General features: G+C 52.5%; 1 protein-coding gene across 1 annotated transcript in view; it reads right to left on the reverse strand.

Annotated features, from left to right (window-relative positions):
* Window positions 1–605: 605 nt before the first annotated feature.
* The window catches only part of IGHMBP2 (immunoglobulin mu DNA binding protein 2), a 37,273-nt gene continuing 12,555 nt past the window's right edge, over window positions 606–25,323 (reverse strand). Inside the window, exons 7-15 of the mRNA XM_068397702.1 lie at window positions 22,718–22,865; window positions 20,244–20,418; window positions 12,209–12,391; window positions 8,700–8,818; window positions 6,914–7,008; window positions 6,409–6,532; window positions 3,331–4,161; window positions 2,482–2,666; window positions 606–1,085 (exon numbers count right to left, since the gene is read on the reverse strand). Of these exons, the coding sequence (XP_068253803.1) occupies window positions 888–1,085; window positions 2,482–2,666; window positions 3,331–4,161; window positions 6,409–6,532; window positions 6,914–7,008; window positions 8,700–8,818; window positions 12,209–12,391; window positions 20,244–20,418; window positions 22,718–22,865 (2,058 nt within the window). The 3' untranslated portion in view covers window positions 606–887. The remainder of the gene's footprint in view (window positions 1,086–2,481; window positions 2,667–3,330; window positions 4,162–6,408; window positions 6,533–6,913; window positions 7,009–8,699; window positions 8,819–12,208; window positions 12,392–20,243; window positions 20,419–22,717; window positions 22,866–25,323) is intronic.

Genomic DNA, 25,323 nt, shown 5'->3' on the forward strand with positions numbered 1-25,323 from the left:
AAACGATGGGCTGTGTGTGGTTTGGGGATTTTATTGTGCCCCTCTCCAGCCCGTCCTCTGAGGAGGCATCTCAGCACCTTCTCCCTCACCCTAGGGCCTGCAGGTGCCACCTCTGGGGACAAAAAGTGGCTTTTTGGGCTACTCCTCAGGGGGTGGTGGGCCCTGTGTGATGTATCGGTACCATCAAGGAGAGGGGACAGGGCAGGGGTTGTGGGTGGATGGAGAGATGCTTTGGAGATGAGGATCGGGCAGCAAACAGCGTGGGAGATCATTAGTTTGGGGGTTGAGCCCTGCATGGGCCACATCCTGCAGCAGGGCAGAGGCTGGTGGGGCTGAGCCCACCCCTGGCAGCCCCTCTGCGTGGTGGGGAGGGGACGCAGCCCAGCTCTGCCTGCTCTGAAGGGTAACCTGGGACTTTGGGTCCGGCTAGCGGCTGCGTGGCCACGCTGGGAGGATCACTGGGCTAGGGAAGCGGCGCTGGGGGCAACCATTTGCTTAGCCACCCTCCCTGGAGCAGAGGGTCACCGGGGCTTCTCGGCTCCCCCCGCGCTCCTGCTCACAGACATTTCCCTCTCTACTGTAGCAGGGAGAAACGTCACAGCAGCTGATTGCTGTCGGTGTTTTAATACCCGTCTCTCCTGGTGCTCCCCAGCCTCTCTGGGCACATCCATCACCCTGTGACTAAGGATGACCAGGACAGAGCTGCTCTCCTTCCTCAGCTCTGCGGTTCAGGGAGGTGCAGCAACTCTTTGCTCAGGCACCCTGGCTCCGAGCTGCCCACCACCCACAAGGAGAGCTCCCACCTTCCTCCCAGGCTCAGCTTTAACAGCAGCTGTGGGTTACGCAGACCCCTGACTTGGAGGTTAAAAAAGAACCACGGAGACCCTTCACTTCTCCTTGTCTTTCTTTTTGCCCTTTCTCTGGCTCGTCAGCTCACTGAGCTTCTTGTCGAGGCGCCGCTGGAGGTGGGCTCTCTTGGCTGGGTCCAGGGGCTTGTCTTTGGGGCCGCTGCCGGGATAGAGAACCCCTTCCCTGCTGACCCTCTGCCGCGCGTGGGCCTTGGCCTTCTCCCCGCAGCCGTGAACCTGGCGGGGACAGAAGGGACACTGGTGGCAGGTGGATTCACTGGAGTCAGGTGAGGTTCTTCCCAGAGCCTGGAATTCCTCTTCCACCTGCTCTGCACCCCCCTGAAACCATCTCCCATTTATTTACAGCTCCTCTAACAGGAAACAAGACATAAAGGTAAGTTTTCTCCTCCTGGAATCTCCACAGCAGGTAAATCATGCGTTTGGATGGTTTAAGTGTCTCCTTCCAAAACGTTAAACATCTGGAAGCTCACACTTGTCATGAACGGCTGGATCTTTTACAGCTTTCACATGAGAGCTAGAAATATTCTGATCATGTTCTCTGCTGATACAGCATGGCCTGGGGGAAAGGAGTGAAGCTCCTTCTGCCCAGGGACCCTCCCCAGGCAGAGGCTGCAGCCCCTCTGCCAGGGCTCCAGCTGTGTGCTGGCCCCTCTCAGGGCAGGAGGGCCCAGGCTATTTCACATCAAAGCCTGATAACATCTGGAAAAAGGGTGAATTTTAAGAAGCAAGACAAAGGTGTTGACGTGGATTTTATCCCTCTAATTGTTTCTCATGGGACTTGTCATTGCAGTTCAGCAGGGAGAAGCGATGCTGCAGGAAATAAATCTATATCCCAGCTGGGTTGTGAATGACCACAAATACAACTGTTCTTTGCCATGGAAACAGATAGGACTTGACAAGGGGAAAATCTATGCTGAGGATTTATAGGTCAGCTCGCTAATGTTGCTAAGCTCTGGGAGGCTCCAGGCAGAGAGCTGTGCCTGGGTGATGCAGGAGGGATGGTGGGTGCAGGAGGCTGTGGCTGAATTGAAAATCATCACCTCTCAGCCCGCGTGCTCGCCACAGCCACCACCCAGTTACCTCAGCTCTGCCCACAGGACTCAAACCCCGAGGCAGCGCGGAGCAGCTCCGCTCCGAGCCAGGAAGGCACTTAGGGAACCGCCTGATGGCTAAGGCAGCGCTGCTCTGTGCGGGCTCCAGCCCTGCCATGTCCCCAGGGTGCAGAGGGAACTGCAAAGAGCTGGGAATCGCGTGTCCAGGCCCCCTAAGTACTGCCTTACGCTCGTGCCTCTGCATTCCTCCTCTCTGCCTTGCTTTATCTGCACGTCCTGGGAGTGTAAATGCCAGAGGATGGTACAGGGCGCAGCCAGGAGGGGAGAAAAGCAGGGAGGAGGCGTGCAGAGCCCATGGGTTAACGCCTGGCAGCCCTTCCTACCTGCAGCTCTAGCTAAAGCTCTGACAGAGGGCTCTGCTTCAAACTCCTTCTGAGGAAATCCTGCCTGGGGAGCTCGACGGGGACAATTCCCACGTTAAACCCGTGCTGCGTGGCACGTCCTCCTCCTCTCCAGCCCCCTCCGTGCTCAAAGCCCGGGCTGCCCGGCCCCCGGCGTACCTCGGGGACGTGGTGGCTGAGGCAGTAGCGCCGGCTGCAGTGGAGGCAGAGCTGGCCCAGGGCTGTAACGCTGGCTTTGCAGCGGTGGAAGCCGCACGTGGCGTCAGCTTTAACGGCAGCAGAAATCAGGGCGTCGATGTCGTCTTCTGCCACGCTGTCTGCCCCGCTCTTGGCTGCTGGCTTTCCTGGGGAGAGGAGAGGGGAAGAGACCCGGCCATTCACCCACCTGCTTGGAAGGGGAGAGCAAAGCCAAGCAACCCCCAGCGTGGGTGAAGCAGCACGGGTCCGGGGAGTCGCGGCTTGCAGCGATGGATTTCAGCCCCCATGAGACCCACCATGCCAGTAACCTCTGGCCCATGGTCAAAGGCACCCGCAGCGTGCCCGGGTGCCTCCCTCTGCTAAAAGGGGGCTGGGGAGGAGGAAGGGACTGTGTCTGGCAGGGAGAGCAGCAGCTCCTGGCTGTTTCCTCCTGCCTCCATGTTTAGGAGGCAGCCTCGTCCATCCACGTGGGCCAGGTACCCCCTCAGTTCCTCTCCCTACATTTGGGAGCCTCCAATCTAACTCCTGAGCCTCTCTTCCTGGGAACGAGTCTTCAACATTTTTCTTTCTAATTAAGAAATGTGCCTCCAGGCACCCACAACCCCACTCCCGCAGAGCTGCAGCCTCCTGCACGCTCCTGCCAGCTCTCCCATCTCTGCAGTGACGAGCAGAGAGCTTTCCAAGAGCCACGTGCCATGCTCCACGCACACAGACAAATCCCGAGGCCTGGAGGCAAAACCATGGCGATGAAGCAGCACGATCCATCCAAGGAAGGCCGTTAATTGTGCTGGTTACAAAGAAGTGACCTACCTTTGCCTTCACTCTTGTCTTTTCTCCTGCTGCTGCCCTGAAGGCCGGCACGGGGCTCCTGAGCCTTCCTCGCTGCCTCCTCCTGCCTGGCTTTCTCCCTCTGAACTCTCTCCAGGTGCAGGGTTTTCAGGTCCACCTTCCCTGAGCCCTCGCTGCTTCCTCCTGGCTCAGCAGGGACCGGGGTCTCCATGCTGGGATGTTGTGGCTGAGGAAGGGGGAGCTGCTCGCTGGGGGTGGCTGCGGGTGGCAAGGGCTCGGTGTGCTCTCTTTTTCGGACGCTGATGTACCGGTCCCTCCCTTCCCCGGTGCTCACGTGCTGCAGCCTGTGCTCCTCCGCCATGAGGTGAACCAGCATCCGATCGTGAGAGCTGAGGGACGGGGGGAAATCCAGCTGCATCTCGCTGCTCTCCAGGAAGGCCACGAGCATGGCCTTGAGCCTGTCAGCGCTGTCTGTTGTCCCTGGGCTCCCTCTCCCAGCTCCGCCTGTGTTCGGGGAGAAGCGCGCTGCTGGCTGCTGACACCCTGCTTTGGGTGCTGCTGCTCGGAGTTTCCTCCCCGGGGGCGGCTGCGCTTTGGGGTGAGATGCTGTGGGGAGCCTGGCCCCCTGCTGCCGCTCCCCACAGCCCTCCTGGGCGTAGTTTTCGGGCACGAGGTTGTCGAGGTACTCGAAGGCTGTGCGTACCTCCCCGTGCTGGCTGAAGTAACCCACCAGCCGCTTCAGGAAGGCTTGGCTGGCAACAGTGCGGGTGTCGCAGATGACAGCCACGTGGCGCCGGGCGCGCGTCACCGCCACGTTTATGCGCCGGTCTTCTGCCAGGAAGCCCACCTCGCCTGGGGGGGAGAAACCAAGGGCTGTCAGCGGGTGCAGCGCTGGCTCCAGGGCTAGACGGGGCCCAGGCGATGGAAGGGTTGCTTGGCCAAAGGGTCAGCGTTTACTGGGCTCTGGTCCCTGACTCAGGCTGTCACCTTCATAGGATAAGATGACACAGTCTCAAGCTTGGCCAGGGGAGGGTCAGGTTGGACATCAGGAAGCATTTCTTCTCAGCAAGGGTCATTAGACACTGGAAGGGGCTGCCCAGGGAGGTGGTGGAGTCACCATCTCTGGAGGGGTTTAAGAAAAGCTTGGACATGGCACTTAGTGCCCTGGTCTAGTTGCCATGGTGGTGTCAGGGCAATGGTTGGACTTGATGAGCCCAGAGGGCTCTTCCAACCTCATTGATTCTGGGATTCATCTACCTGCCTCTGTTTTACCCCCTGCAAGCCAGAGCCAGGGCTCCCCGCTTAGCTCCCAGGGTCGGGAGGAGGTCGGGTGGCACGTGGGGAGGAGAAATATTTTCCTGGGTGGCCCACGATGCAAGATCAGGGGGCAAGAGGGAGCAGCGTGGAAGAGGCTCACTTTGCAACAGAAGAGGAACCACAGGTAAAGAAATATGCCCTGTCCTACCCAGCTCCCCGCACTGCCCCTGAGCTCTGGACAGGTTTAAAGCACCAGGCATTTAGGTTTGCTGCTGCTCTGGCTCTTTTTCTCAGAGGAAAGCAGTGAGAGCCAGCAAATGCCAAGATGACTCAGTGAGGCTCAGCTAGCGAGAGGGGTAGCGTGGGCGGCTTCTGAGTTCCCAGCTCCTGGGGATAAAGAGCAGGCCAGGCAGGAAGAAATTAACGTCTCCATCAGCGCGGGGACCGGCCCAGCTCTGTTTCTGCCTCGCCTGGCCGTGGCTGAGCAGTCTAGTTTGCAGTGCCTTTGAGGAACAGGGCGTGGGCAGTCCCCTCTCTGTGCTCTGCAGCTGAGAGAATGATTCCCAGTTCCTCTGATGTGGTTTTGCCAACTGCAGGGGCAAGGGGAACTCCTCTGGTCTGGCACGAGGGATTCCTACTGGACTGGGAACGGCTGCAGAGGGACAGGCACTACTGGTCAAGGTCCCCGGCCTCCTCTGAGCTGAGAAATACAGCTGCAAAAAGGGTGTGGGTTTCTCCCAAGGGTCTCAGAGGGCACTAACAACATCTCTCATGCCCCATGGGGACCAGAGCCATGCCCAACACCACGAGAAGCTGCCCCGTGCCCCCAGGAAAGCGAGTGATCCCTGCACCACCTCTGAGATGGGCAGGGGGCTGGGGGACGCACACCTTCCCCGAGGACACCAGCTCCCCCCGAGCAAAGGCGAGGTGAGTCACTCATGAATAAGGACTATTCTTAGTCCTGTCCCCCACCTCCACTCTCCCCCCAACGCTGCTTTTCTTGCTCTACAATTTCTTAAAAAAGAAAACACCACAAAGCCTCCCCCTTCCAGGCATCCTTTCCCCTTCTCTTCCCTTCTAGACAGCAGCACTCCCAGCACACACAGTGTCCCACCTTCAGCTGCATCAGCTGCCAAGGCCGTGCAGCCGGGGCTGTGTCACTGGGGCTGTGACAAGGGCAGTGACCCACGCACGGGAGAGGGGTGGCTCACGGAGTGGTCCCACTCCCCCCCTCCGCTCGAGCTGGCTGCCACAAAACCCTTCAGCGCTGGCCGACGGCTCCAGGGCAGCAGCTTGTCTCCAGCTATTAACTTCTGCTGCAGCTGCTGAGAGGAAAGAACTCGATTTTCCGCTCTAGATTTTGCTCCCACAAGAAGCACTTTCTGTGCGTGACTTGTGCTGCCAGCTCCTGCTCGCTTTCTTCAGGGAAGTGACCCAAAATAGGCTCCAAACCCCAGAAATCAGCCCCTCAAACTCTCACCTTTCGCAGGAAGTGCTCAGCACCCAGTAAACGTGGGGATAACCTGACATGTGCCAGTCTTAGGACCCAGTTTAAATGATTTCTGAGGCCTCAATAGCCAGGGAACCCTCCTGGCTTCCTTTCCTGCATAGCATGGGAGCCTTCCTCCACAACTGTGACAGCAAATAGATTTGTTCATTAAAAAGCAAGGCTGCAAAGGAAGGTTCTTGCCAATAAATTAATTCAGAGCAAAGTGCTAGAGACTGTCAGAACTGCAATTAAACACAGCACTTGGCAACATGACGAACGACCTCTGAGCAATCACACACTCCCCATTTCTTTCTCATTCTCCATGGAGTAGCTCTCCAGCAGCAAACTCTTACCTTTCCTGTTGGATCTCACGAAGGACAGGATCACTGCTTCTTTCTCTCTTCCTTGGAAACCATCCACTGATTTAACCTCTAGTTCTGGGTACCTGTGGCAGAGGTGCTCTCTGAGCATGTCCACCTGAAAAACACCCAACAGAGATCTTTTAAAGAGAAGTGCAAGGTGAAGAGGATCAAAATGGCACTGCTTTGGTAAAACCCCTTCCTCTCAAACCCACAAGGACGAGCGCTCACATCTCCCGGAGGTCAAGCGCTGACTCCTGAGGCTGGGAGTGGAGAATACCTGACTAACATCTCCTCTCTCCATGGCCTCAAGCTGCTTAAACGTGGAGAAGTTGGCCACAAACGCTGATCATACAAATGTGGCTCTGCTGACTTCCACCATCATCTCTCTGAGGACGTTCTGGTGTCACTCCTGGCGATGTCAAGGTTTGACTCCACCTCTATTTGCTCTACATGTGTTTGGAAAGGGAGAGGAGATGCCAGGAGAGGGTCATCTCACCTGGAGGTTGTAGGGGGCCACGACAGCGATGTCCTGTGCCTTCACACCAGCTTCCACCAAGGCTTGGATGTGCAAACCTGCCAGCTGCACCTCCCCTAGGGCAGAAGGAAAAGGGGTGGGGATGGGAACAGGCTGGCAAAACCCTCCACCCTTCCTTTTCATTCTGCTTTCTCAATTCCCTGCATTTCTGAACCCCCATGACCAAACAAACAAGCTTCACGCCCAGATCTGGGTGCTCAGACCTTCCAGAGTCTGCAGGCAGCCAGCCACAAACCACTGGCTCTTCAGGCTGCTGCCTGGTTCAGAGAGATCTAATGAGGACAAGGTAAATGTTGTGAGACGTGCATTTATCCCCTGCTCAAAATCCCTCATTTATCTTAGACAAGTCTTTTGGGGTCTTTGTTTGGGGACAAGAGCCTTTCTCTGTTCAGTGGGGCCACAGGGACTGGTGCATGGGAAGATGAGAGGCACTTAAATGCTGGTGGGTTTTCAAACAAAAGAAGGCAAAAGAGGTTTAAATGGGTAAAAACAGTGCTTGTATTTTACAGCCCATTTTCCCTGTCTTGCTGGAGAAAGACTTGGAGCCTCAGAAATCTGCTGCTGGCACGAGATCTGCACTGGTGAGCGGAGTGGAAAACAAATGGATCCCTGAAGCAGGCAGCCACGTTGCCAAACAAGCTCTTTGGCCACGTGAGAGCGAAGGGCTAGAACAGGCTGTGGCTTGGCCACCGGGAAGAGTGTCGTGCGGGCAGCAGCCGGGCAGGCAGGGGTGGCCGTGGGCGAGGTGATCTGCCCCTCTGGGCACTGCAGAGCCAATGTGGGCAGAGAATTTACAAGCCAGGGGAAGATGTTGCTGTGAAAGAAGAGCCTCACCTTCCCCAAAGCCGAGGCTCGCTGTACCCTCCCAGCAATCCTTTTGCCAACAGCTTTCTGGGCTGAAAGCTCTCCCTTAGGCTTTTAGGAGAGCTGTCTCCATAGCAAGGTTGGGATATGGGGATTGCCAGATGAAGCACCGGATTTTGGACAGCCCATGTGCAACACATCCCCACAAAGGCCCTCCAGGAGCCTCCCAAGAGCCAGCCAGCAGGCGTGGAGATGCCAGACCAAATCCAGAGGATCATTACGGGCATCCTTGAGCAGCGACTCACAACCACCCGCCTGCTGTGGAAGGGAGGACACGAAGGAGGTGGCAGCAGCATCATTTTCAAGGTTTTTCTGCTTTATTAGAATGGCTACAGAGCCTGACTTTGCTCTCAACCTCCATAATGAAACCTATTTTTTAAGTCAGAAAAACAGCAGGCAACTCAACGTCTTAAAGGAACTCAAGGAGAAGAGCCATGCAGGACTTCAGGAAAGGAGAGAGGAATGGGAGGCAGTTCTGAGCCATGCCCACAGCCTCTCTCCAACAGCCTTGTGCTCTGCCTGGTACTATCTGCTCTGCCAACCTGGGTAAAGCATCTGCCACAGGGATCCTCCACCCTGCCCAGCATGGAGAAATGTCTGAAAGGGGACAAGGCAGCCAGTGTGGCTACCTGCAGCTGCACACCGTCATCGTGGCCCTGTGGCCGCTCAGCTCTGGCTCAGAGTCCTTTGAGCTTGAGGATTTATAGAGGAAACAATCTCTCAGATAAGCGAGGCGCCCTGGGGACCCCACCTTCCCCCTGCCACCAGCTCTGGGGAGGACAGCTCTGGGACGTGGCTCGGCTGGTGCAGTGGCCATGCCCGCGGGAGGCTGAGGACTTCAGACAGGCAATTCTGGGCAACAAAATTCTCCGAACGACAGTACCTGGATTCCCTTTAGACTGTTCATCCTCCACCTCCAGCTCAAACAGGCCGCAGCCAGCAGTGTCTATAAGCAATAAGGGAATTGTGGTCTCTTCTGTAGAGGTGACGCCCGGCAGGTCCCTGCACAAGATGTTTGGGAAAGGGCCAGTTAACAACGCAGAAATTATGCCAAGGGGATGATCAGTTGTGGTGCTGCTTACTCCTCCCAACAACACTGCGAGGACAGAGGGAAAACACAGTTGGATGTGGACAGAGGGACAAGACTACCGACCAACAGCGGTGTCCTGGGGGTGAAAAGGCAGGAAGATTGGCTCTGCAGGTGGTGAGGAATGACAGAAACTGAGAGATGAGGTTGCTCCCTTCTGCTCCACCAAGGCGTCCTGGGTTCAGTGCCACGACGGCAGCCGCAACCACGGCACAGCAAGTCCCGAGAGGCCCAGGGGAGTCTGGCAACACCAGAAAGCCACAGCTGAAAAGCCATTATTGCTCTGCACCACGGGATTGCCATCTAAATGCTCTCCCAAACACAAGCAAAGAGCTGAGGGCCCCGGAGAGTCTCCCAGGGGCCAGCCAGCAGCGCCAAGAGCTTTCTCACCCAGCCCAGTCACTGCAAGGCAAAGCTATAGTGTGTGGGTGTTAGTGTCGTGCTTAAATGGTCTAGAGCAGGGAAGATGTGCAGACCTAGGGAGATGTGGCAGCTGCTTTCTGTTTTTTACAGTGTTGAGAGGGAGAAGGAGTGCTTGAAGTATTATCAGAGATTTGACAGCAGTGCTGTCAGGCAACAGAAGAAAGTGCAGCACAAGGAACCACAGAGGAATTGGGTTTTCACATCATTCCTACACCTAAAGCTGCACCATTAAAAAAATTAAATTAATAAACCATATTTTAATACCCAAGGAAGCTGCTAGCTGAATTCACAGCCTAGGAGGAGGATGGGCGGTGGAGGGCAGGGACGGAAAGCCTGGAGATGGCAGGAGAGCTCTGAAACAACGACGTGCTACTGGACATCAGGTACTACGGCAACCCAGAGCCCACAGGACGAGCTCTTCCCCTGCCTTTGGGGACTGGCTGCCTCCGCCCAGCAACTGGACTCAACCAGAGGCACAAGGTACCTTCCCCATTGCCAAGGACCCCAGGGACCAGCAACCAACTTCACTTTCCATGATCTCCTCCGGAGTGGGGCCACCTCCAGTTCCCCATTAGTGTTTCCTACCCTGTGGAGGGTACGACAGGTTTATCTCCCCCTCTTTGTAACATCAAACCTAACAGGCTTCCCATCTCCTCTACACCTGCCCTGCTTCTACCCAACCCCTGTCCATGTCTGTGCAGACAAAAGACTTGGAGCAAAAGCCAGGTTCTCCATGTAGATAATCCTGATTCTCTGCATAGTTGCAGTGGCCACGGGAAGCCCTTGCAGCATCTGCCAGTGCCAGGAAAAAATCTCAACCCCGGGAATGCTGCTTCAGAGGAGGAATTATCTACATAATCTACCAGGTGAGAGAAGAACCAGAAAGGGTCATTAGCCATTGGAAGGGGCTGCCCAGGGAGGTGGTGGAGTCACCATCTCTGGAGGGGTTTAAGAAAAGCCTGGACATGGCACTTAGTGCCCTGGTCTAGTTGTCATGGTGGTGTCAGGGCAATGGTTGGACTCGATGAGCCCAGAGGGCTCTTCCAACCTGGTTGATTCTGTGAACTCACGCTCTTCTGAGGCAGAGACTGCAGCAGAACTGGCTGCTGCCTTGGAGAAAAGCTGTCTGGTGCTCTGCTATCCCTTCAGTATGAAGGGGAAAGGCACTTCTCCCACCTCCTGCAAACCAGCCCAAGCTGCAGAGATGGATTTTTGTTCCTGGAGAGATTCTTGGTCTGTGACGACAAACCAGGTTGTCCCTACAGCCAGATCCAGGCTCAACGCACTGCCCTGGGCACCCAGGCACCCTGTGCTCCGTCGGGGAGGAGGTGATCCCAGCTGGGCGAGCTGCACGTGACCGAGGGGCACTCTGGCTTCTGAGCATCTTCCAGGTCTCACACTACTGTAGGGGTCCCCTCTATTCCCCATCAGCGAGGGGGTGTTAGCCCTGAAAGAAGTGCTGAGGGAAGGGACACCTGACACTGTTCTTAGATAAAAACTGACAGCAGAAACTGCTGGGGATTTTTTCCAACCATCTTCTCACACAGTGAGTCACAAACTCTGAATGTGACAAATACTGCTTGCAGCCTCCCAGCTTAACTCCGGGGGTGGGTGGGGGTTTCTGATGTGCTTTGTCACCCGTTTCAGAAGGAAGGGAGATCTGGGAAGAAGGTTTTGCTCCCTTGGAAATACTCTGCCCCTGAAAAGACACCGCAGGAAACTCAAATATCCTTTGTTGAGAAAAGCTCAGGCTTTGGCTGCTTTCCAGCATGAGCAGGTAACTCCCGTGGGCACTCGCCAGCCTTCCTCTTCCCTAGGATGCTTCTGCTTACAGGAGAGCTTTGCCTTGAACTACCACAGAATAAAGCTTAATTATTTCTTCCTTAAGCAACGATTAAGCAAATCATTTGGCCTAAGCCAACAAAAGACATGAGACGCTCACAAACATGAAGGAATTGGTGCCAGCAGCCTAAACATGAGATCATGGTCCAACATCAAGCCCCTGCATTGCCTGGTCTTCTCCAGAAGCACAGAAACTTTACCTGCTGTCTACTATGGCATGGAAAGATTCTAGGGGAATAGAAGTTTTTCCGACTGCTAAATATTTGCATTTAAAAAAAAAGTATTGCTAAAAATACAAGGGCTCCGTGCAGAAAAGCCCTGGGATAGTTTATGCTTCAAGTCCAGCAGAGAAAATGACTCTTTTCCCACCCGCCTCCCAGCACTGCACTGGCTGCAATTTTAAAAAGCACCAATTATTGACAGTCGCAGCGTGTGTTGGCAACAACTGCCTGTCCCAGGGTGCAATGAAATGAAATGCTGTCACTACTTCTAGATCACCACAGAAAAGGGAAACCCCTGTAGACAAGGAACCGTGTCCATCAGACCTGCCTCAGGTGCTGTCCTGGCAGTGAAACTACCCAAGCTGGACAGGGACTCTTGCTCCCTGATCTTCCTGATATTGGGACCAACGCTGGGACACACACCGACCCTCGTGATCACGTGGACATATGGAGACACAGCAAGAGTCCTACACAAAAAAGTAGGATCAAAAGTGTCTGGTCCTACCCTTGATGAGAGCTTGAGACAAACACTGCTTGGGGGATGCCCACTGCAGGTCAGGCCCTCATATACTCCTACCAGGTGCAAGGGGATTTTGTTTTGTTGCAAAGGAGGAAACAGAAGATAACTCTGCATGACTTCTTGTTGCATAGGAAAAAGGACATCCCCCCCCAATTAATGTTTCCTTGATGAAATAAAGGAGGAAACAGAAAGGGCCAGGAGGAATGGAAACCCCCATCATAGGGAAGGGACAAACCCTGCATGTGATGGGATGGAAAAGACATCTCTGCCCACAGACCAGTGAAGAGCCAGTCACTTACTTGAGCAAATGCTGGGCCACTGAGGGGTGAGCAGTGAGCCGGCCGCCGTACATCTCCGAGGACGCCCACTGCATGATGGCCTGGTGCATGCGGTACTGCACCGTCAGCATCTTCACGACCTTCTCCCCGTACCTCTCGATGAGACGCTCCATCAAGCTGAGGGAGAGGCCCTTGGCAGCAGCCCTGTGGGGGAGAAGCCCGTCAGGAGCGGAGGCTGGCTGTTCTGAGGTGAGGAGCTGAGGTGCCCACGTAACCCTCTGTGGACTCACGGCTCAACCAGCACCTCACACAGGCGCAGCCCCAGCGGTGTCGCAGCTGGAACTGAACGCAGCGGTGATCAAGGCTAATGCTGTTAATTGCAATGTCGTCAGAGCACCTGTAGTACCTACTCTGGACCCTGCTGAGCACCCTCGTGCTCTGCTGGGATGGCCATACCTCCCTGGCCTTCTGCTCCGCTTCCCCTGGGTACCAACAGGTGGTGGAAAGGGAGGAGAAGGCTGCAGAGGCCTGAGCAGTAGCTTTCAGTGTAGGCTCCCCAACAGGGTGAAGACCCTCAGGGATAGACCTCTGCCTGGCACAGAGATCAGACCAACTTGAAGACGTCAGGGTGGAGAGACGCCTGCTTCCCCCTCCCGTAGGGAAACACTTCGGGGTGTTGCCGCTGTAATGCAAGAGACTCAAACGGCATCAGCCACCCCTGCCTGCAGCAGTCACTCCTCCCACCCAGCTCTGCTCAGGGAGGTTGGAACCAGATGAGCGAGGATGCCCAAGATCTCTACTTGGAACGGCTGAGGGAGCTGGGGGTGTTTAGCCTGGAGAAGAGGAGGCTCAGAGGTGACCTTAGTGCAGTCTACAACTACCTGAAGGGAGGGTGTAGTGAAGTGGGAGTCGGCCTCTTCTCCCAGGCAACCAGCGCTAGGACAAGAGGACACAGCCTCCAGCTTGGCCAGGGGAGGGTCAGGTTGGACATGAGGAAGCATTTCTTCTCAGCAAGGGTCATTAGCCATTGGAAGGGGCTGCCCAGGGAGGTGGTGGAGTCACCATCTCTGGAGGGGTTTAAGAAAAGCCTGGCCATGGCACTTAGTGCCCTGGTCTAGTTGCCATGGTGGTGTCAGGGCAATGGTTGGACTCGATGAGCCCAGAGGGCTCTTCCAGCCTGAGTGATTCTGTGATTCTACTTGGGGAAACAGCTCCAGGACAAAACCCTCTCAACGTGTAAGCTCATCCTGCCAACATCCTTAGTCACGCTGCTCACAACAAGCTCTGGATACTGCATCTGTCACGGTGACATTACACTCGCGCTACTGCAAGCTCAGCACCAGCATCAGAATCACCTAACGCATTAGTATCAGGGCTTAACCCCAAACCCTGAAACACTTGGTGTCAGCACAGCCAGACCTTGCTAATGTCTCAGCGGGACACTGGCCACTCAAGCCTTCTCCTTGCTTCTTGGCCGCTCGCCCCAGCCTAATGCACTAATGCACTTCAGCGCTTGTTGCTTTATTACCCATTAAGAAAACCAACACTCCATCACTTCTCGTGACACAAATTAATAAAGCTTCTAATGAAATAAGCCTTTCAGGAGCCTAATTGCTTTCTCTTCGCCGTACACAAAGGGTTTGTTCGAAGCATCGCCCAACGGTACCATCTGAGGAAGGAGGATGAGAATCGCTGCGCTTTGGTTTTGCATTTGCAGCATTTCAGAGCACAAAGAGGTTTTTCATTCATGATGATGGAGAACAGCTCAGGAAAATTATTTCTGTGAAGGCTGAGGGGCACAGCATGCCCCCAGTTACTGCTGTGGGAAGCGTTACACCATTCCATGGCACCCAGCGAGCAGTGTTTGCTGGACTGGCCAGCCCTGTCACCTAACAGCAGCACTTGGTGAATAGAACAAGAGGCTGCAAAGTCATCAAGGCTGCAGAGCAGAAAACCGAGGGCAGATCTTTCCCAGAAGTCAAGCCTCACTAGCCCTCCTTCTTCCTACATCACAGAATGCAGCACACGGGGAAGAAGAGGGTCATAAACTCTGAATTTAGGAACAGCCCTCGCTCCTGCGTGACCGGGGAATGCGGGGACTCAGAGCCCACCTCTTGGTCACCAAGGTAAAAATGCTTCTGGTTCCTTCCCCAGCCACCTCCTGGCAGGCTAGGGAACAAGCAGGTCGCGTGTTGAGTCACCCACGGGTGATGTGGCTCGCAGGGCACCCAGAGGCTTTGACTGCCCTGACCAGCCTCACCTGGGCCCCACACCCTCTGCCCAGGGGCCCCTTTTAAGCTCAGTCCCTGCCCGAGTTACGTCCCAGCTCTGTCTCCTGGATGGAGACATCTGTGGACCTTGGATCTATGTTGCAGGTCACTTTGATCCTGTCTTTAGCTGTATCTTCTAGATGGATCCTGGACCCACGTAATGGCGTTGTTTCCAGCCTACCTCCTGATGGGACCCCCTGGATGGACCCTGGGCCTGGTTCATAGCTGGAGGTGCTGCTGAACCCCGTTACCAGCCCCTGGCTCCGCTTGCTGTGCTCACACCCCATGAGACTGTGCCCCGTTGATGATGATGCTGATCCTGGTCTTTGCTGCTGCCAGGCGCCGGCTGTGTAAGTCACACCAGGCAACTCAGTTGAGAAGGGAGGGATACCAAAAGGAGATGCTCTCAATGTCTTAGAGGGATGCAGCAAGCTTTGCAGCCTTGCCAGCCAAAGGTACCTCCCACCTGCTTTTGGCCTTTGCTCCCCTCCCTTGGCTCACAAATTCTTGCAAATTTAAGAGCAAGCCTAAAGGTGATTTCATGTGGACCTGGCAGGAAAACCCTGGTGTTTTTAACAGCAGCTGTTCTGATGTGTTTCTTGTAACGATACACAATAAAGCTTGGGGGAGGCATCAAACCTCACAGCAAGCCTTAGAAATAGTGCTCTTCTGTACACCAACAGCACAGCTCCCACCACAGGAACCTACGTGAGGTTATATGTTGAATTAATAATGAGGATATTAAACGGCTTGCGAATATTTCACCTGTTAATAAATTTCCTATTATTTGACCGCTCAATTAATTGCCACGATGGTTGATTTCTGCGCCAACAAAATCATAAGAGCACTGAGCAGAAGCTTTTTAAGTATCATTTGCTTTAGAGAAATCAAATTGGGATAGGAGGTTGGACAGAGAGAATCTGATGCTCAGGAGTAGCTGCTTTAAAGTACCTAAAGTGAAGCTAGGAAAGCTAAAATTACCACAACAAGCCCACAACAGCCAATGTGTGCTGCTAATCTGGTTTCACCTTGCTTCACATGCAGGAAAAGGCTGTACCCCATTGGGGTACTCTGCTGGACCCCATTGAATCTGGACAGCAAAGCCTGGAGAAGGACGTCACTGTGTCTTCCCACCTCAAGAGCTCTGCGTTAAGCTCTGGGATGTCCGAACAGGCTGGGGCTGTTGTGGACATGCAAAGCACTAGCTGCCCTTTGCTTTGTGCCACGGGCTCTTCTGTCCTGTGTAGGTTTAAGAGGTTTCACAAGTAGGTAAATTAGAAGTGAGGCTGTGCAGAACTCCCCCTTCCTCTGGATACTGTGGATTTTTTTCAGTCCTTGCACATACGATGGAGGAGGGCAGCTTGTGCTTTCCAGCCATGGAGGTTACCACAGAAAAGCAAGGCCTGACACTTGCTCCTCAGTGACAAAGCGAAAGCAAATCCCTTTGGACCTGACTGCAAATGAGCTTGGAGGACTAGCCTGTGGATTTGGGATGATGGGGACATCCAGACCGGCTGCTAACAAACAAGACTGCAAAATATTCCTGTGCTTGTCTAAGAAACCAGTTGAGAGCAAGAGGTCTGATAAGTATCTGTGGATATCTGAAGAGTGTAAAAACAAATTAATAAATCAAAGCCCTGATGTGGAAACAAATTAATGAGGATGTCAGAAGAGGATGGAATGAGGACTAAAACGAAAGCAAGGAAAACAAATGTTCCTGTCATACAGCAGAACGTGTCCTGGCATTGAGCTGCCCCCTGGGACCCGGCCAAACCCTCAGCAGGAGGCTCGCAGCCGATGTCTGTGAGCTTCAGAGTCAGCTGCGAGAGGGGAACAGTGGGGGACAGGCATTTGCTGTTGCTGGGAGGTCTTCCAGAAGAAACACCCCCAGCATGCCCGAGATGTAGGTGAATGGACAGTAAGGGTGTGGGGGGTGCCCTCTGCACCTCGAGCTAACTCCAGGTATGTCAAAAGCCTTGGAAGAGGAGCATCCTTCAGAGTCCCCACCAAAACTCCCTGAGCCTCAAGGGAAAAAAAAACCTGATGATAATAACTGATAAATGCTGACTCCATGGAGGAGAAAGCAGATCAGAAGGCGGCAGTGCCACCAGACAGAGCCCAGCTCCTGAGCTGAGCACGAGCTGCGTGGAAGCCCAGTTGTCTGATCGCACTTGCTGTATGGCTCCCACAAAATATCAAAGCATTCCTGTTTAACAGAGGCTTCCACTCCAGCAGCACTGACTTCACACGCCGTAGTAATAGCTGATCCTCCTGGCAGCCCAGATTCATCCCAGCTAACTTTAGACCCTTCACCGAGGCCCCCAAAATAGGAGCCCACCCACTTCAGGTCTGCTGCCATCAATGGAGGAGAAGGGGAAGGTAGGCGGAAGGGTTTGAGCCCTCTGCATGAATCATCCCTGGAAATAGCTTATCATGAACCAAAGAGGAGCTGGCAGGTGACTGGGTGCCTTAATTACATCTCTGGAAATACCTGACGAGGTGGAGGTAGAAGGAACCTGCCTTTGTGTTGCACCTCACAGCCTGCAGGGGCTGTGTTACATGCCCCGTTCCATACAGCAAATGCTTCTACTTGGGCAGCAAGTAAAAACAAGGCCAGAGTTCAGATCTGTAAGGAAGGAGAGCTAGTAATTTTTAAATTTATCTGAAATATAATCGGATTTCTCAAAATAAGTTGTTCTAATTGATCAAAATTTGTTAGCTTAGACGAGAGGGGAAGACTCCAGGTCAGTGCCTGCCTGAGGAGCACCCACTCTGATTTCTGTATGTACAGCTGACACCCACCAGTGTACCCATCTGCAATGAACACCCGTGGGGCTGCTGCCAAGGGCTCCCACTGAGATGAAAGGTAAAGCCATAAATAGCTCAAAAAGCTTCATTTTCCACTTGTTTTCCTCCATTCTCAGTCTCCCAACAGGCAAAGCTTGAAAACACCCAGTTTTGAATGATTTCACTTCACAAGATGTCAGCCTTTAGAAGTAAGGGGAAGGCAGGAAGGATGGACTCACGAACGCCAGGCTGGGCTTCAACACATCTTGCTCAGTCCTGGAAGCAACCACAGGTTTCCCGTGTGACGTGGGATGAAATGGGGAGCGTGATGCTGCTGCCCCCTTCACGCTGCTTATCCAGACCATAACAGGGACCATCTCTCATTATTTACACCATGTCTAACAATATTAGCTGGAGGTTTCCAGTGCTTAAACTAACATACCTCAGTAGTAACTACAGAAAGCTGGGTTTTCTCTGGTTCCCTCCCGTGTGGCTTCTCCTGTAGCCACTGGCTGAGTTCATATGGTGGCTTTCCCCCGAGTGCAGGAACAAACTCAGACTTCATTATATATTTTTACGGAGTTGAAGATCTCCCAGAGTTTCACACTTTGATGGATTTGCTTCATGTTAGCTAATAGGTTTGATTCAAGAGTTACTCAGGAGCTGAAAGCAGACCAGCTGGCACAGGCAGCAGCGTTGTAACACCTTTGTCTTTAGGCTAAACCAGAGAGACCTGCCCGGAGGGCAGCAGCATTTGAGAACACAGCCCCTAATTCTTCTCAGTCAGCTGAAGTCAGCTTGGCTTTTTCTGCTTCATCTTCCAAAAGGCAACTGCCTGTGAGGCTGAGCTCTGGTGACTGTCTTGTCTGCCCAGCACCGGGGTCGTGGACCTGCTGATGCCTTGAGCAATAATTTTATTTAATGTGGCAAGTTTTTCGGATCATAATTTACTGGTAAGCCAGGCCAAGATATAAATCTGTTAACACTATTGATTCAGACACACATTCTCTCTGCTCTATTTTATATCTGTTGAACTTTAGGAAGGGCACAGAGTGACACAGTGTTTAAAGATCCCTAAGGTTTCTTGTCAAGAAAGGATTACCCCACAAGAGATGGGAGCTGCCCTAACAACTGACTCCCCTGTGCAGTTGGTAACCCTGCCAAGGCTGAAGCACCAGAAGATCTGCCTCCTACCCACACCCTCTCTTCATTTTACACAGACCAGTTCGTTGTGCAGCTGGGATTTTAAAACCATGGAAATGAGAACAGCCAAACTGCAAATTTCTTCTTGCTAGTAACCAGATACTTACTCCAAAAAGTACCTTGCACGTCAGGCAAGGAGCTCTTCTCTACTAGTTTTGTTATCTGACTCCACATTAACCCCATTCCCTACTAATGTAAGGAAGTGAGGCTCTAGCCCCCCACTAGCCCCTGACTGCTTCTTCCCACCCTAGGCTCACATCATCTGTGGGCTCAGCACCATTCCAGCCTCTCTCCAGGCCCCCAGCCTTCGCATTTGGCTTCCACGGGGAGGTAAAATTATTTATTCCCAATTTACAGCTGGAGAGAGCCTAGGCACAGAGACACAAACTCAAGTAAACAAACAGCTAGATGAGAAGGGTAGGGGGGTCTGGATGGGCTTTTTTTGCAGTTCCCCAGCCTAGACACCTCTGCCAGACAGTGCAGGAACGGGCTCATCACCTGCCAAGATCTCCAAAACCACGAGCACTCTGCGTCTGATAACGGTAAAATGAGATGATATTGGCACTGCCTCTTAGCCACCTGCTGGGAGCCGCTGCCTCCCTCGGATCTTTCATTCCCCGTGTTCAAAATTTAAGTGAGATTATAGATATGTGCCTTGCTCATTATTTGTTTGGAAGCAGGAGAGAAAGCTTATGAAGTCAGCCCTATTTCTCTGCTTCTGCACAATAACGGTTCAGCAATCTCAGATTTAGAGCTAGATAAGCAGGCACACATTTATATTTTAAACTACCTGCAGGCACCCCGGTACTATCTGGAGCATCCCCCTCGAAGCACAGGCAATTTAAACACGCCACAGATCTTTGCCACAAAGTAATTATTCTTAATGCACGTTGTAGGTATAGTGAGGTTTTATAATCGCTGCCCTGGGTGCGATAACGCAGCTCTCAGTGGGCCAACTCCCACATTAATATGTTAAATAAATACATGTGGAACCACAGAAGCAGAATTTAATAAAGGGAAGATTTGGATTAAAGTGAGCATGAGCCTGAATTCACTCTACGGAGCCTGCAGTCAGCAGAGAGGAGGTAAATCAGGCCACCCTTCTTGCCAGGTGCAAGGAAACCTCACATAGAAAAACAGATCATCTTTCTTAAAAAAACAAACATTTTAAAGTTTGTATATAAATACACAGATTCTGCTTTCACTGACCAGTATCTCTTGTGCACCTTCTGTTTGCTTACCATTATATTAGTCTGAATGGCTGATGTGATTGTTTTAAACTGGTTTTTGGACAACTTTTCTAACCACTCTGAAAATTACTTTGCATAGCAGAGAGAAAACAAAGAATTCAACCACAGTGCTGCTAAGCAAGCGGAATGGAAAAGTATCTCTGCTGATGACACGTCTCTCAGGAAAAAAACTGCCAAAATATACACGATTTTGAGTTTCTGCCCATCCTTCCTGCCTCCTCGCACTCACCTTCCCCATCTGCCCTGCTCTGTCTGCAGAGGATCCTCTCCACTGTGGGCACACAACTCCTAAGTAAACGTGGGACAGTGCAAGAGGCAATCTCGGCCAAGGCCAGAAATCTGGCTGCTGGATTGTGCCCCTGACGCAGCTTAAAGGACTTAAAACGAGCACAGGTCTGATGTAACTCTGGCAGTGTGACCAAACCCAGGTCATGGGGGACACCAATAAATAACCCACGTTAATGAGATGTCATGACACTTGAGGCATCCAGAAGCATGTGGCTGCATAAACAACAGCAGGACCCAGGACCCTGAACTGCTCCTTACTTGTGAGAGATGATGGTGGGGGGAAGCTGTTTGTGGTCCCCTGCCAGGATGCACTTTGGAGCCTTCAGCAGAGGTATCCAGCAGCTGGCTTCCAGGGCCTGAGCACACTCATCTATCACCACCAGATCAAAGTGGTTTTCAGGAAGCAGCTTCAGTGGGCCATCAGAGGAAGCACCTAATTAAAGGAGAAGGTGTGCAGCTTAGCAGGGAAGCACAGAAGAGCAAGCAGCCTGTTTCTGAAACAAACCACACACGCTTTAATTGTGATGGAGGGAGGCAGGTAAAATGATGTTTCTTTGCAGAGATTTAGAAATTCACCTCCGTAGCCCACGCCAAATACATGTTATGTCAGATTTGTTTTTGCCAATTTCTCTTTGTCCTTTTCTGCCCTGGCAGCTGGGCCCAAAAGCTTCCAAGTATCTTCGAAAACACCCGTGAAACCCAGATGACAAACAGAACAATATGCTCGAATACCTCACCCAGAGCAGGAGCAGAGCAAAAGCACTGATGAACACCCACCTCCCTTCTGCCCCCAAACGCAAACAAAACTTCTCCCCAACCAACACTGACAGACTTGAGCTTCGCCTTGCCTGATACCCCGAGGGACAGCCCAGGAGGGAAAGATCAGCTGAGCCCCTGACTCCTCTGCCCCGCTGACCCTGGCTGTGCTGCTCTGTCCTTCCTCATGGCAGTGGGAGAAGGGAAAACGCAGGAGCCCTGCAATCACACAGCCACAGCAAGGGCTGTTTTTTACATCAGACGTCCATGTGCAACGTCAGCCAAATAACCCTTACGCAGGTCCCACTGTAATCCAGATATTGATCCACACATTGACCAGAACTGAGAATTTCAGAGGCATCAAAAATATCTCTGCAATTCGTAAGAAAAAGGGATGCAAAAGGAGGGGAGGAGGATTAAGAAGGCAGCATGCCAGAGAAGGAGGTTTTTATCCACAGCCGTCACAGAAATGTTTTCCCAAAAGCTCCTGTGCAGCTCCGAGAGCAGCTCGGATCAGGGGTGATCTGCTTTGCCACTGTAAATCCTGCTGCCTCTACAGCTTTGCACCAGCTCAGATGTTACAGTTTGGCGACTGAGACACCATCTTTTCCTTTAAAAAGCTTTTTTCCAGCCTATAAGAATCAGCTGTGGTAACAAGGGGTATGTATCTTGAACTGGACTTTTGCAATTTTCCCACGCTGAAGGTGGAAGGAAAAGAAATAAGTAGAAAGAGTTTCTCTATCTAAAAAAGCCTGGACCAACGTGGCATGGAGCTGTGCAGATGGTCTTCCTCCCTCACAGCTCGACTTGACTTTATTGAACTCCCATTAACTAAAGGTCACTGTGTTGCCATGAGAAAATTCGCTCTCTGCTGAACCCAGCAACAGAGCACTTTGCCTTGCAGAAGCAATAATTCCCATCAAACTCCACGGTTTCAGACAAATACCAAAACTGTTTAACTGAGGAAAACACAAAATCCAACCCCTGGTTTGTCCAGCACCTTTTGCTGAAGCAGAGCTGCACAGCCCTCCACGCTGGCTAGCAAGCCCCAGCGTCCCAGGAGAGGAGCACATCTGATCAACACAACGGTCAGCACAAAATACCACTTTTACTGAAAAAAGGAAACCTCCCCCTGTTTTTTTCAGGCAAAGTTAAAAGAAGAGAGAGGCCAATTCCCAGCAAACAATGCACTGGAGGGATTTATCTTTCCTTTAACCTTCACACTAGTAACTTGTGAACGCCCCACGAGGTTCTTTTTCATGACCTAAAATTATTGATGTTTCCCTTCAGCAAATAAACCCTAAGCAACCAAATCTGAAGATTATAAGTTGGCCCTGGAGTATTACACATCTGATCTAGAAAAGCACTTCAGCACACGTTAAACTTTAAGCACTTGTGTTCCCCATCGATCGCAAGGGTCTCACTTCCCTACTTGTAGGTGCAGATGTGCCTCCGTGTGCTGCCTGGTGAATACCTGGGGCTGTTCCCTAAATCCCAAGTCATTTACATCCCTTGGGTGACCTACAGAACTAACCAAATAACGCAGCCTGAGCCCAGGCTATGGAAACATGTGCTGGATTTGATCAGGCACAGAAATTATCCAAGCAGGAAAGCGATTCCATGTGCCTTAAGAAATCCATAAGCAGATTGCACACCTCCGACAGCACTTGTTTACTCACTGGAAGCTCAGCTCCTACTCAGAGCTAACAAAGATGGGCCACGTTGGCTCACACCAAAGGCCCTTCTAGACCAATATTCTTTGTTAAGCAACATCACGTGCCAGAGTGTGAGCAGGGAGAACCCCACCGTGGAGGACTTTGAGAGCATGCAGCAAATTGACTGAACTCCGAGGAGCCTGGAGCAGGGAGACTGAGTCTCCCTCTTACCCTGGCAGGATGCTGCATTGCAGGCCACACTGTTTACACGAGTCCCAGCAAGCGAGGCAAAACACTGCAAAGAAAAAGAGGATCTCACACCTGTGTTCGTAGCAAGGACAACACTGGCACGGGTAAGGGCTGCAGCCATGGCCGTTTCTTCTCGTTCCTTTAGCTCCTTTCTCAGCGCCTTAATCTCACCGAGAAAATGGCTCCGCTCCCCCTTGTCCTGAGCCTTTTTGGTTTTTGCCTATAAAATAGAAAAATCAAGATAGAATAAACTGTTTCTAGTCCTAGGGATATGTTCAGCTTCTCAGATAACCAAAGAACCTGGATACAGCATGGCTTCTCAGTGTCCACCATGATGCACTGGCTCACCATGAGCAGCCCCCCAAAACCCTGGTTTCTCTTCCCTCTCTCCCCCAGAAAGCCCCTTCCACAACCAGTGTCACCTGAGGCATAAGGAGTATTTCTGTCTATGCCAAAGATGAACTGTGTCAATACATCCCCAGGCTCTGAGCATGACGCAGCAACATGAGAATATTGCTGCCCATCAGAGAGCCTGGGAGCATCAGGAGCAACACGTCACTCAGGGTCCAGGCAGGGATTCCTCAGAATTAACTGATCCATGCTTAAACTCCTCTGGCTGCACATTTGGATAGTCTTGAATTGTGAGCATAAAGTGTTGGAGAGGAACTCCCCGGCCGTAAATCCTCTGTTCAGCCCTTCCTGCTCTGCCCTGCACTTTCCCAACGCCCCAAAGAGCAGCAGGGAGAAGGTCAGATGCTTCAGTCCATCCAGTGGCTGAGTCTATGCACCAGTCAAAGCATCTGGGCACAAAGCAGGGAGTAATATATAATGGTGGTCAGGCTTAATGGGAAGGAGAGTCTTGTGCCTTTGCTGGCTGAGGAACTGGGACTTCCTACCTCCCTCTGCTCCCTTGCTCGGGGGAAGCAGGGACCCTCTGGCTCCAAGTGACCTCGAAGCAGGAGGGCTCCCCAAGCTGACTGCGCCACGTCCAGCCAAAGCAGCGGCTTTGCATTTTTAAAAAGGTGTCTCTGAGCTGCTGCAAATGATTCAGAGCAATATCTAGACAGGCTCATGGCTTTTTTCAGCAACGCCTATTAAATATATCTAACACATCAACTCATCACCACTGAGTGCTAGAGCTTCCCCAGCTACAGACCAGCAGCTATGGGACAACAGCCAAGTTCTCGTTCACTGACAGTCACCTTGAGAAAGCTACCTGCACTCTCAGCTGGAAATTTGGGTTACTCCCTTGAAGGTAAGGCTGATGGCTTGAGAAAGCTGAAAAAGCTGCAGACAGAAGCTTTTATAAGCAGCCAAACCAGTGAGACCTGATGGTTCCTACCATCATCCTCTGTATGGATGGATTCTCCAGTGTCTAACATGGTTCAGCTCCTACTGCAGCCTCTCCCCCAGGACAGACATTCACGTGTCTTGCTCCTCAGCCACCTGTTTCGGTTAAACCTGTAGGTATTTAATACCTGTGAGGCCTCTACACGTCTGTCAAGTGTAGTCAAAATTGGCTGAGGGGCCCAGAAGTTCCAGGGGAGGGATCCCAGACACACAGATAGTGTGCTCTCACAGGCATCTGTTCCTTAGCTTGAGCTAAAGGACAGGGTGGGTGCCAGCCCTGACATCCACTGAGCTGAAGGGACAAAGCAGATGAGCGTTGATTCCTCTCTGCTAGAAACAGAGGGAGATTAGAGAGCAAAACTGGTGGTGCCAGGAGGGCCAAGCTTAATGTCTGCTCTGCAAAAAAGATCTACTTAGTAAATGAACAACAGCAACTGTTCTCTGCCGTTGGCTGTGACATTTAAAATCCAAACATTGGGCTGACTCTCAGCTCGGAGAGCAGCTGAGGGAGCAGGGAGCCCAGCCCAGAGGTCACAGAGCAGTCAGCCAGCCCCAAGGACAGGGCTTGTCACTCCATGAGTCTGGATCCCCCTGACTCCTCGTTAGGGCTCTGTGGGCGCCAGCAGGCTCTAACTGCCCTCACCTGCCTCGCTTGGGCCCCCACCCACACACCCATTGGTCTGGGAGCTGCATTTAAGGCCAGACCTCGCTCCTTCTATGAGCTATAGGTTTATGTCCTGGGTTTGGCTTTGTTTATGGGTTGTCTGCCTTGTCACTGAACCTGCCTGGTGATCTGGACTGCTGGATGCCCCTCCTCGGCCTCGCTGGACCCCTGCTGCCTTTCTTGCTGAGGTACTGTGGGACTGCACCCTTGGTGGTGCAAAGAGTACCCAGAAGCTGATGTCCTGGAAAGCTTGAAGCATGAACAGGTGAGGGAAGGAGACACAAAGGGGCAGAAAATGTGCAAAGAGAGCATGGGGGTTTATTTCTATTACTGTGGTTGGGGGGAGTGGTGAAGGAAAGGAGTGGGAAGAGTCAAAATGGGGAATGGAAAAAGGAAGAAACTATTGTGGGGCAAGTAGAGGACATCATTGAAGGGGAGAAACTGAGACAGGATGAGGGAAAGATGGGCCAGGAGCTCAGAGGTGAGCTCTGCAGCCCAGAGAGAGAAAGATGTTAATGAGTCAGGTGCATCTTTAGAGAAAGACCTGCTTGGGGGCAGCTCAAAGCACTGCTGTGTAAGTTGACCTGCAGTGGGATGGGTTTTTGTTTGGTATTTCAGGGCAGAACAAGCCTCACTGGCCAGTTCCTTTCTCCCATCACCACAT

This window comes from Nyctibius grandis, chromosome 4, assembly GCF_013368605.1.
Source record: "Nyctibius grandis isolate bNycGra1 chromosome 4, bNycGra1.pri, whole genome shotgun sequence".
Classification (NCBI taxonomy): Eukaryota; Metazoa; Chordata; class Aves; order Nyctibiiformes; family Nyctibiidae; genus Nyctibius; species Nyctibius grandis.